Genomic DNA, 12,481 nt, shown 5'->3' with positions numbered 1-12,481 from the left:
TATTCAGACGAAGTGCTGACTCCAAGTGTCAGTTAGGTGGTTCAAGTTGTGGAATGGCAAGCTTTGGAACCAAAATCCAAATGGCTAGAATTGTCAATAGAATCATCCATAAAAGTCAGGTGGTGATGGATTGATCATAGCCTTCTGATACTAACAATAACATCATTGGATGTAAACTTTGTCAAAGAGACATTAAGAACCCTACAAACTTTAAATGCTTGTCTACAGCCACCATTATTTAACGATTATTCAAACAGATAAATATCATGCTGTGTCCCAAAGGATGAACTAATACAAATATCAGAAATATAAGCACTACACTTATGTCCAATTTGGTCTAAAGACTAATCAAAAGGCTTAGACCTCAGGGCATCATATCAATGAAAGCCAGTTTCTTCCTACTTTTCCTGCTGGCTTTCTGCTCTTCTATACACAAGACTTTACCTACTACAAAAACAGACTTAATCTCTACAAATCAATTGATTAAAGATGGTGAAACTATTGTTTCATCCCGTGGAACTTTTGAGCTGGGATTTTTCAGCCCCAGCGGTTCCTCAAATAGATATATTGGGATATGGTACAAGCAAATTCTTCCTTATGTGCAAACAGTTGTATGGGTTGCCAATAGAGAAAAACCACTCACAAATACATCTTCTGCTGTTTTGAAGGTCAGCAAGCCAGGAACACTTGCTCTACTCAATGACAAGAATGAAACTATATGGTCCACTAACACTTCAAGATCAGTCCAAAATCCAGTTGCAATGCTTTTAGATACTGGTAATCTTGTTGTAAAAGATGCAAAGGATGACTACCCAGAAGATTTCCTCTGGCAGAGCTTCCATTTTCCAACTGATACGCACATGCCAGGTATGAAGCTTGGCAAGAATTTTAAAACTCGACATGAGGTTTACCTTTCAGCATGGAAGAACAATAATGATCCAGCTCCAGGCGAATTCACTCGTAACATTGATCCTACTGGATATCCACAGGCCCTCACCAAACGTGGCACAAGTGTATCGGCTCGTATAGGACCATGGAATGGTTTACGATTTAGTGGGTCACCTATACCACTACTAGAATGCTGCCATTTTCACTTTATTTTCAACAAAGAGGAGGTTTACTATAGCTTTTCACTCATTAACAGCTCGGTTTTAACAAGACTAGTCCTGACGAGCAACGGTGATATACAACGTTTGACGTGGGTGGATCGGACAAAGAGATGGAATATTTACTACAATTTACCTGCAGATAACTGTGATACATATAGCTTATGTGGTGCCTATGGGAGCTGTGATATAGATAATACACCTACTTGTGGATGTTTGGAGAAGTTTATAGCTAAACATACACAACAATGGGAAAAGGGAGATTGGTCAGAAGGGTGTGTTCGGAGGACACCTTTAGATTGCAACAAGGAACATGTATTTCGAAAATATTCTAGAATCAAGTTGCCGGATACTAAGCACTCTCAGTACGATAAAACCATGACACTTGAAGGTTGCAGGCAAGTATGCTCAAGGAACTGCTCCTGCACAGCTTATTCAAGTCTCGATGTAAGCAATGGAGACAAAGGTTGCTTATTTTGGTTTGGGGAATTGATTGACATCAGAAAGCTGCCTGAAAGAGGACAAGACATTTACATCAGGATGGATTCTTCAGAGCAAGGTAAGAACTTGTTTAAGAATTACCCATGATGTGTTTTAGCTTAATTTTTCAACAAATGGAGACGGTATTTTGCCGAGTTAGTGGCCTATCTTCATTTGCAGTGGCTGATCTAAAAATTGATTGTAGAATCTGAGGCAGGTTCAAAAATAAAGAAGGAAAAGATACTCGCAGTGAGTTTCTCATTGTTAATGGCAATGATTCTGCTAAGCCTGATTATGTTGTTGTACAAACGGAAAAGGAAGAAACTGAAACTCAAAGAAGATTCTGAGCTGCCAGTGTTCCAATTGTCGACAATAACAAGAGCCACAAATAACTTTTCAGAGAGCAACAAGATCGGAGAGGGTGGATTTGGACCAGTTTACAAGGTGTGTGCAAATTTGTTGGAAAAGCAACTAGTTTATGCTCAAGATTAGACTGTCAAATATGAATTTCATTCTGCAATATCTTCGTCTTTGTAAAATCTATGTTCTGCTATTATCCATTTGCCATTTCTAGGGAGTGCTGGAAGAGGGACAAGAAATTGCCGTAAAGAGACTGTCAAGGACTTCCATGCAAGGACTTGATGAATACAAGAATGAAGTTATCTATATTGCCAAGCTTCAGCACCGAAATCTTGTGAGACTTCTGGGTTGCTGCATCCAAGGGGAAGAAAAGATGTTGATCTATGAATACATGCCTAACAAAAGCCTGAATTCATACATATTTGGTTTGGATTTCTAACTTACTACCCATGCTAAAATGAGTAATACTTTGATCAATTAGTCATAACATGAAAGAAGCTGCTAACAAGAAAGCTTAATTTGTATTTGTAGATAAAACAAAGAGCAGATTACTTGATTGGCCAAAGCGTTTCGACATCATAAATGGAATTGCTCGTGGCTTATTATATCTTCATCAAGATTCTCGACTACGAATTATCCATAGAGACCTTAAAGCAAGCAACATTTTGCTAGATACAGATATGAATCCTAAGATATCAGATTTTGGCTTAGCCAGAAGTGTTGCAGGAAATGAGATGGGAGCAAAAACACGCAAAGTGGTTGGGACACAGTAAGAATCTATAATATCATACAATGAACTCCCAGATAACATCTTGCTTCTTTAATTCTCATGTTTTTTTTTTTTTTTTTTTGGCACAGTGGCTACATGTCCCCAGAATATGCAATAGATGGGATCTTCTCGGTAAAATCAGATGTGTTTAGCTTTGGTGTCTTGGTGTTAGAGATTGTGAGTTGCAAGAGAAATAGAGGATTTTTCCATCAAGATCACAACCTCAACCTTCTCGGTCATGTAAGCTCAGTATAATATGTATTACAACACAACTCTGTTTTTTTTTTTTTTTTCCTTCTTTACAACAGTTTAAATTTGTCATGATCCATATGATCTAAACTCAAACAGGCATGGAAGCTTTACAAAGAAGACAGGTCCTTGGAACTAATTGATGAGCACCTTGCTGATTCTTGCGATATTTCTCAAGTTTTAAGGTCAATCCAAGTGGGTTTATTATGTGTGCAACAACATCCAGATGATAGACCAAGCATGTCTTCTGTAGTTCTGATGTTGGCTAATGAGAGTCTACTTCCGAAGGCTAAAGAACCAGGTTTTTTCACAGAAAGAAACATATTTGCTGAAGCAAAATCAGGATCGCAGGTTAGTTCAAAAAATGAAGTCACAATCACATTGTTAGATCCTCGGTAGAGTGTGACAAGATAAGTCACAACCAACAAGGTAATAGCAGAACTTTCTGGCACATCCTCCTTTTCAATAAAGAAATCATACATCTACTGGACTAAATTAAATCCTAACTATATAAGTTTTTGAAAGATGATAAGAAAAAAACTTTCAAATTTATGAGCAGAGAGCTATGAGCCAATGAGCAGAAATTTACCAATTGATGCAATGACGCCAATAACCTGATTCACCTCAAAAAGTAGTTCGATCATTCTTTAATGATATATGAATATTCAAATTGCATTATACTGCTTGATTGAAAAGTATAAAATTCCCAACAAAATCAGTTTGAAGAAAGATGCATATATTATTTGAATTGCACAACAAATGAGAATAGTCTGTTTTAATTGATCACAACCTTAACCTTCTAAACAAGTAGACTCTATATATAGTCTCTTTTATACATATATATACTAAGAGCCCGTTTGGATTGGCTTATAAGTTGGCTTATAAAGCTGTTTCAGACTTTTTTGTTGTTTGGCTGTAGCCAAAATTAAAGTCATTTTGTCTTAAAATAAGGTACAAAAAAAATAATTGGACCCATTTAACTTAGTTTATCTAAAGCGAACATAAGTGAAAACGAACTTATAAGCCAAAAAAAATAAGTTGGACTACCCCAACTTATTTTTTCAACATTTTATAAGCCGCAAACGAACTTTAAGTATAAGCCAATCCAAACGGGCTCTAAGTCTTTTCTCTTCTTTACAACACATGGTATTTTTCATGATCCATCATCTAAACTACAACAGGCATGGGAGTTTATAAAGTAGATAGGTCCTTGGAACTAATTGATAAGCAGCCAGCTGATTCTTGCCATATTTCTCAAGCTTTGAGGTCAATCCAAGTGGGTTTATTATGAGTGCAAAGGGACCTGAAGATACACCAAACATTTTGTTCTGTGGTTCAGATGTTGGGTAATGAAAATCTACTGCCAGAAGGTAAAGAATCAGGGGTTTTTACCGAAGAAAGGTACATGATGCAGAAAACTCGGAACCACAGACAGGAAGTTCAAAAAATGTAGTCACAATCACATTGTTAGATCCTCGGTAGAGTGCGAACAAGATAACTTTTTTGACTTGTGTGCACATGAACATTAGTTTTACAAATAACTTAGAACTTTGATTCTTGAATAATACAACAATATCTTAATTAAACAGCAATTTGGATTTTTCTACCCAAAGATGTTATCTGCTTAAGAATGAAATCTTCTTCTATTCCTATAGCAAACAAAACCATCTTCAGCATTCACAATTGTCCATGTTAGCAGACAACTGTGGAAAGTAGAAAAGAGAAATAAAGACTATATCCGAGCACGAAAATACTCACCTTCAAGCATTGCACAGAATGTCATTGCGGGACAATATTAAGTAAGACGAAAATTGCATTACCTGTTCCCAAATGCTGCCCATTCAAAACCCATCTAACATGAAGCCAAAAGTAGTTTCATTTGTTATGTATTCGCTAACTCTGCTGAAACGAAGCAATATAGTTTGAACCATTCAAAAGCCAGACAAGTACTTAAAGGGGGGAGACTAATCAGGGATAGAAATATCAAATATCCTCTGTTTTTTTAGCTAAAGAACAATTAAGAAAAGCCAGAAAGTAGTTTCAAAAGAATGGGATCAAATTTTTTTCTTCTTAAATAATATTTGTTGGTTAGTGTGAGCATTTTAATATTAAATAACATTATATTAAAGTGCATCATGGTACAATTCATTTTGCTGCAATATTCTTACAAATGGTCATTCAAGAAAGTGGCAATTATGCCTCATTATCCATATGAGTGAGTGGTAAAATGTGGCAATTATATCCATTGTAACTCTTATAACCTCCAACTCTTTATTCTTCCATATTCTCCATATTATTACCAATTTATTACCCACCTTCCCACCTCTCATCCAATCCAATTCAAGGATGAATTTTTTCACCTATAAATAGTTTGTCATCCTTACCTTGTGGGGGTGTGGAGAAAACATAAAAGTGCATGAAATACAGAGTTGAAAAGAGAGTAATTTTATGTTGAAGGAAAGTGTTCTTTTGGTGGATCTTTGGACTCAATATCTTGTCAGTCGAGTTTGTTGAGTCGTATGACATTGACGGGTTGTTGTATCCTGGAAGGCACAAGTTAGAGTTATATTGCTGGGCTGGTGAAGATTATATTGCAGCGGGCTTGAATCTACTTAAAGAGAGCGAGAGAGCGAGATATCCGCGCCTCATCCCGAAGAATATTTATTTTAGTTTCTTTATTTTGTTCATTTTATTTTTCAACTGTAATTTATCGGTATATTCACCAATAATATTTTTTATAAGTGAATGCGAAATTAACTCAAATCGGTGTACAGGTGATGTAGAATTACAACAACATTGCAGTATCACACTCCCACCAATTTTCCCCAAATATTAAAATCAAGTAGCAGCAAGGGACTATACCAAAATATGTAGACCTAGAGTGGAAATGGAGATGCGACTGCTCGAGATAGACTGAAAAGTCTCAAAGTAAAGTTTCTTGTAATTGAGGCTTTAAACCGGGAAGATGGAGTGAAGAGTAGGGCTGTTCAAAACCGACCGCTACCGATAACCCAACCGCAAAATTGGCTTATTGGCTTATTGGTATTGGGTTATCGGATTAGCGGGTGGGGAATGGATTTAAATTTTATAATTAACGGCTTATCGGTGCGGGGGACGGATTACTCAATTTTCTTATTGGGTAAACCGTTAACCCGTTAAGAATTTATTATATTTTATTATATTTTTATCCCTAAACATATAAAATATGTATGGTAATTATAATTTGTAAACTTAAAGATAAGCCTCAGCAGGCCAAGCCCATTTAGTTAATAAGACAGCCCATTTAGTAAATAAGACTGCAACTATAGATTAGAAAATAACCCTCATTTTACCTAAAGGGTAGGAACTGTTGTCATTTTCCACTCAACTAATGGATTCCTAGGGTTTTTTTTTGCTTTTTACACGGCGTCAAGAGAAGATCGCAAAAGTGGGCTGCATTTGTTATTAAACCACAAGTCCACAACAACTCAGCAAAGAATCGCTAGTCTGCTACTACACGCAAGGTAAATTTTGAGTTTTTTTTTTCCACTTATGATCGTAATGGGTTTTCCCCTTCTGATCCATGGGGTTTCCTCTATTTTGCAACGTTTAGAATTCTCCCTAGTTAATACTCCATAAAGACACATATTTCCTAGTATTAGCAAGTAGCAACTTCAAGTTCACACCACTGTTCGATAAAATCAAAAACTACAAATCGATTTATTTGGCTCGATACATGAACTAAGGTCTTGTGTGATCTATTTTTGCAAGAGTTTCATTTGGCTTGACTATCTGTTCATCTATTTCCAGCCCTGTGATGTAAATGTGTTGCAATTTTTGCTCTGTTTCTATTTTCAATTTTGCTTCCACTACCATAATGTGTCTGTGTTGTATTTGGATTAACAAATTCTCTATTTTTCTGTGCTATGTGTATTTTCCGTTACTATTTGTTGTGACGATCATATTTTGCCTATTCTAATTTTGGTTGTTTATTGAATTATTTTTTTCTTATTACAGGGACTCAAAGTCTTAAACTTGTAGCATCGCTGAACAAAGTGATAAGGTGATAGGTGAAAGTGAGGCTTCAAATGCAGCAAGTCATGCTGAGATAACTTTGTCAACTAGTGCTAAAAAAAGGAGAAAAAGGTCTGTTGCTTGGGATCATTTTACAGAAGTTGAAACTTCCGAAGGTACGAAAGCAAAATGTAGCCATTGCTATAAGTTGTACTATTTTAAGTCAAGAGATGGTACGTCGACTCTTCTTGGTCATTTGTTGACATGTCCTAAACTTCCTACTCCTCTTGTTGATAAAAAACAATCAACCATAGGCTTTAAATCTATTCCGGGGGTAGTCAAGGTGATGTAGGCTTGTTGTCTCTTGGAAATTTGACCAAGAAGAGTGTAGGAAGGCTTTATGTCGTATGGTAATAGTTGATGAGCTTCCTTTTAGCTTTGTCGAAAAAGAAGGTTTTAAAGAATTTATGAAAATGGCTCAACCTCATTTTTGGATCCCTTCCCGTAGTACTGTAACTAGGAACTTTTTTAATCTGTTTAATGAAGAAAAGCAAAAGTTGAGGAGGTATTTTATAGAAACAAAACAGAGAATTTGTATTACCACTGACACATGGACTTCTATACAAAGAATCAATTACATGTGTATCACTGCCCATTGGATCGATAGTGATTGGAACATGCGCAAGAAAATACTTAATTTTTGTCCTAGTATTAGCCATAAAGGTGAAGATATGGCAAATGGTATTAGTAGGTGCTTACGTGAGTGGGGATAAATAAGATCTTTCTTGTCACACAGTTGATAATGCAAGCTCAAATGATGTGACAGTAAAAGAATTGTCTAAGCAATTAACAAAAATGGGAACTAATTTGATGAACGGTAATCACCTTCACGTGAGGTGTATGGCTCATATCATGAATCTTGTTGTCCCGGATGGTTTAAAAGAATGCTCTTTGTCTATTGAACGTGTTAGACATGCATTAGATATGTTAGGCGATCTGCGAGGTTGAAAAGATTTCAAGAAAGTTGTGACGATGAACAACTCAGTTGCAAAAAATCTTTATGTTTAGACGTTCCAACTAGGTGGAATTCCACCTATCTGATGTTGAGTAGGGTTGTTGAATTTGAGAATGCATTTTCAAATTATGCTTCCCGTGAAATTGGCCTAAGACATTATCTTGAAAATTCTTATGTTGAAATTGGAATCCTTTGCTAGGTGAACTTTTGAGTAGTGATTGGGTCCATGTGAAAAGAATTACGAGATTTCTTGAGATATTTTATCTTCTTACTTTGAAAATATCTGGATCACGTTATGTTACGTCAAATATTCATTTTCTTGAAATTTGTGCGGTTGCTGTTTATTTGAATCAATTGATGGCAAGCGAAGACACTGGTTTAAGCGATATGGCAAAAAAGATGCAAGAAAAATTTAATAAGTATTGGGGAGATCCAGCAAAAATGAACAAGATAATTTTTATTTCGTGTATGTTGGATCCTCGTTACAAGCTTGAATCAGTTAGCTATGCACTTGTAAAGATGTTTGGGGAAAAAGGGCCATCTATACAAGCAGAAGTAAAGAAGTACATGACTTCATTATTTAGCGAGTATGTAAAATCCAACTCAAAAGGCAGCGTGCTTGCTGAATCTTCACCTTGCTCTTCACTGGACACTTCTACTTCCGGGCTTTCTAGCAGTCAAGTAAGTACCCAAAGTACAGGACTTTTAGAATCACTCATGAAAGATCTAAAGAACTATAAAACATCGAGTGGAGGTGTGGATGCTAGAACGGAGTTAGATAAATATTTTGGTGAAGAAACTGAGGATGATAGTAAAGAATTTAACATCCTAGGCGGTGGAAGATGAACTCGGCTAGATTTCCTATTCTTGCCGAGAGATGGCTCGTGATGTATTAGTTGTACAGTTTTCAAGTGTGGCATCCGAATCGCATTTAGTACGGAGGACGTCTTCTTGATTCATTTAGGAGTTCATTGACTCCTAAATTAGTGCAAGCTCTAGTGTGTCTTCAAGATTGGCTTCGAAGTGAAAAATTAAAACAACCTTGTTAGCGTTGAGGAAGATCTTGATAATCTCGAAAATAGCTTGAACAAGGTAATAATACTTTTTATTATATTTGTTGTATATTATTGTTGTAAATAGTTTATACTTATTACATGACTCATTATGATAATTTTCTCTTGATTGCTTGTTATTTGGGAAAGACCCTACTGTAGTTGACATATAGTACAAGGTGACTTTCATAATGTTCTGTTATCTTCTCGTTGTTTGTTTGAATGCACTTAAAATTTTACATAGTAACAATTCTGTTTTTTATTGTAGGATACTTGCTGGTTGCTACAATAGAAAAAGCACCAGCAGTTGTGCGAAAGAAGTTGTGCAAGGAAAAGCTCTTATGTACTGAAAGAAGTTGTGCAATTCTGTTTTGGTTCTTGTTAGTTCTTCCAACAATTTGATGCTCTACTGAGTCTGGGGGGGCTCCTTTGCTTTTGTGATATTTTGTATTATGTACTATGTACTAAGAAAAAGCACCTGCAACTGCAAGGGACAAATTAACACGTGTTGGTAAGTGTATAAAATTTTGAAAGTGATGATTACTTTTGCCTTTTCATTAGTATTAGAACTATGATTGGACATAATTTTGCACGATGACTTGTGCTAGACTTATAAGAGCATTTTGGATGTTAATCTTTGGTGTATGGTAAAAGGACAAGAAGAACTGCTTAGGTGAAGGGATTCACCTTGCTTAAAGTTCCCTGGTGATCTAGCTGCTGGAAGATATTTGTTTTTCTCAAGCATTAATTGTGAACTCTTTCTGATGAATGCCTGCCTGCACTTGATTGTTCAATTATAATTAATGATATTGTGAACACAATGAATAAATTCAGATACATACTTCCTCTGATTTATGAATACAAATAATATTGAAGTTCTACTTTGGAACAAAGCCAGTTGCTTCTGCTATTAAACTCTTGATATTACAACCTGACAAAAGGCAGAATCAACGATCCAATATTTACATTGGCATATTCACTCCCTTAAGGACATTTTATTCAACCAGAAGAGTACTAGTCCAGTAGTCCTTAAAATCTTGGGATGTAAATAACCAAAATAAAAGATTGAATGTGGTAACCTATACTTAACCGATACACCGCCCGATAACCGTCCGATAATTGCTAATCCGATACCGAACCAACCGATATCTTATAGGTTGGCTAGCGGATTAGTACTTTTAAAAGCCGATAACCGTTAAGCCGAACCGTTAACATAATAATCCGTCCGATCCGCCCGATAAGCAGCCCCAGTGAAGAGGAGGAGAGAAATAAAGGAAAATATGAAGGCTAAAAAGGAAGGAAACCTTGGCTTAACCGGTAAAGTGTCACGAGTTTGAATCGTGGATACAATTTATTACAAAAATGCAAGATAAGGCTGCCTACAATAGGCCCTCGTAATACGGGGGTCAAATTTGTTGATAATTCCAAATTGAGAGCTTTATTCTACATTAAACTTCTGGTATAATATTTTAAAAAATTATTTTTGGTCACGACTCTTAACTGAACTTCAACTTGAGAATGAGTTAAAGTTATAGTATGAAACTATAGCAAACTAATAAGTTCGAATTTCACACTTAAATTTTGCGAAATTAATTATTCATGGATTTCATTAGAAGTCTGTTTAAAAAAGAGTCTTCTTATTATTGAAATTTCTACTATCATAGAAGAGTGGATTTGGTCGTCATCTCAATCTTCTATAATAGTTAATAGTTTAAAAAAAAAAAATTAAGGTGGGGTCACGTGAATGAGTAGGAGACAATCGCAAAGAAAAAAAAAATTAAGATGGGTCCACGTGAATAAGTAGAAGACATTTGCAAAAAAGAAAAAAAAATAAGGTGGGGTTCAAGTGAAAGAGTAGAAGATAATTGCAAAAAAGAAAAAAAATTAAGGTGGGGTCTACGTGAAGAAGTAAGAGACAATTGCAAAATAAATAAATAAAATAGGACATTTAAATAATGATAATAAGTTCAGAAAATGGTAAAGGTACGCTTAGAGAAAATTTAAAGAAGAGAAATTCAGGAAAAAAGAAATAACGATTTAAATTGAACACAAAAACTAGGAAAGAAGTCATAAAACTAAAAGATTTAAAACTTATACCTTTGGGTAAGGATAAAAATGCACTAATTTTAGACACATACGTCTCACATAAATAATGGGGAATAACATCAAGAAGACGAAATATAAACGGTCAAGAAACGTATACACATATACTTAAAATTTAAGATTACAACGAATCTTGTTATTAAAAGCGCTTTTCGGTGTTGTTGAGTAGAAAGAGATGATGACATGAAACTTGGTAGGAAAAGGTGTATTTCAAATCTTTCAATTGAAGAACCAAACCAGAAAAGTCATATATGAGAGAAGCGGACTAAGTAAAATAATTTATTGATATTTTCAATTAATTAAATTATAATACTTTCTATAATAAGAATTTCATAATTATATTGTTAAAAGGTACTCTCTCTGTCCTAATTTATGTGACATAGTTTGACTAGGCACGAAGTTTAAAAAAGAAAGGAAATTTTTTTTAAACTTGTGGTAAAAAACAAGTCATAGATATTTGTGTGGATTTAAATCATTTCATTAAAGCTAAAAGGGGAAGTTTCAAATTAAATGATTTCTAAACATAAAAATATATCATTTTTTTTAAATATAATAAAAAAATGTAATATTATTTTTTATGCTAGCACGGGCTTTCATCATCTAATGTATTTATTATATAGGCCCTTCACTTTTAAGAAGAAAGTGAGTGTGTCAATTTGGTGTAAGTTTCTGTGCGTCAAACTTTGGGACAAAAATTCAAATGAGACCTGTACAACACTTGTATCCTCCTAAAAAGTCAGGCCTTTAATTTCTTGATGGACATAGCTAACTAATACTAATAAGTTAGGCTGATAGTTACATATCATGTTAACATCACAATTATGAAATTTCCATCTTGATTTCTTCCTAAATGGTCCATTTGTTTTATCATATCTATATCTATCTATCTATATTATTATAAAAGCATGAATATAAATGTTGGTTGACCAAAATATCCATCAAATATCGAACGATTTTTATACTCTTTTAGTCTAATTCTACCATATTTCCATTGACTATTTTGATAAATAAAAAATCACAATTCAAATAGAGTTTTAAACAAATTCTACTTCGGAATTTCAATTCTCAAACTAATTAACTAAAGAATCTTCGACCTATTAATTCTCTGATGCAATTAAAAAGAAGAAAAGCACGAAAAGGAATTTGATTCAACTACAAATTTATCATTGCCGAACTTTTGACTCTTTTAATTAATAATAATTTTATGTTGACAATAAGATTAATCCCACTCCAAATCTAATTCCAGTTTATTGTTCCTTCAAGTAATAATTAATGAGAAAAATTTGTGTTAGAATTATGGTTGTGATCACATGGTAAGTAGTAAGCACATGCTACATATTTTAAAATTGAGAAT

The 12,481-nt window shown here is 34.7% G+C and overlaps 1 protein-coding gene and 1 long non-coding RNA gene across 5 annotated transcripts in view; one reads left to right on the top strand and one right to left on the bottom strand.

Annotated features, from left to right (window-relative positions):
• LOC132033513 (G-type lectin S-receptor-like serine/threonine-protein kinase At4g27290) overlaps positions 1–12,481 on the top strand; it is a 39,267-nt gene continuing 26,786 nt past the window's right edge. The window contains exons 1-7 of one of the 4 annotated variants that reach the window (XM_059423511.1): positions 11–1,665; positions 1,792–2,030; positions 2,161–2,371; positions 2,478–2,715; positions 2,805–2,955; positions 3,064–3,393; positions 4,146–4,610. In XM_059423511.1, coding sequence (XP_059279494.1) covers positions 381–1,665; positions 1,792–2,030; positions 2,161–2,371; positions 2,478–2,715; positions 2,805–2,955; positions 3,064–3,363 — 2,424 coding nt within the window. In that variant the 5' untranslated portion in view covers positions 11–380 and the 3' untranslated portion in view covers positions 3,364–3,393; positions 4,146–4,610. Of the gene's footprint in view, positions 1,666–1,791; positions 2,031–2,160; positions 2,372–2,477; positions 2,716–2,804; positions 2,956–3,063; positions 3,394–4,145; positions 4,611–12,481 lie in introns of those variants that run through there. The other 3 variants (XM_059423510.1, XM_059423509.1, XM_059423508.1) reach the window with 3 other exon arrangements.
• On the bottom strand, positions 3,684–4,949 carry LOC132033522 (uncharacterized). Its single transcript, XR_009408753.1, has 3 exons — positions 4,785–4,949; positions 4,076–4,267; positions 3,684–3,791 (listed from the first exon to the last, which is right to left on the bottom strand). It is a non-coding gene; the product is annotated as an uncharacterized LOC132033522 (long non-coding RNA).

The sequence above is a fragment of the Lycium ferocissimum genome, chromosome 10 (assembly GCF_029784015.1).
Source record: "Lycium ferocissimum isolate CSIRO_LF1 chromosome 10, AGI_CSIRO_Lferr_CH_V1, whole genome shotgun sequence".
In the NCBI taxonomy this organism is placed as follows: Eukaryota; Viridiplantae; Streptophyta; class Magnoliopsida; order Solanales; family Solanaceae; genus Lycium; species Lycium ferocissimum.
This window is presented reverse-complemented; position numbering and strand designations above follow the sequence as displayed.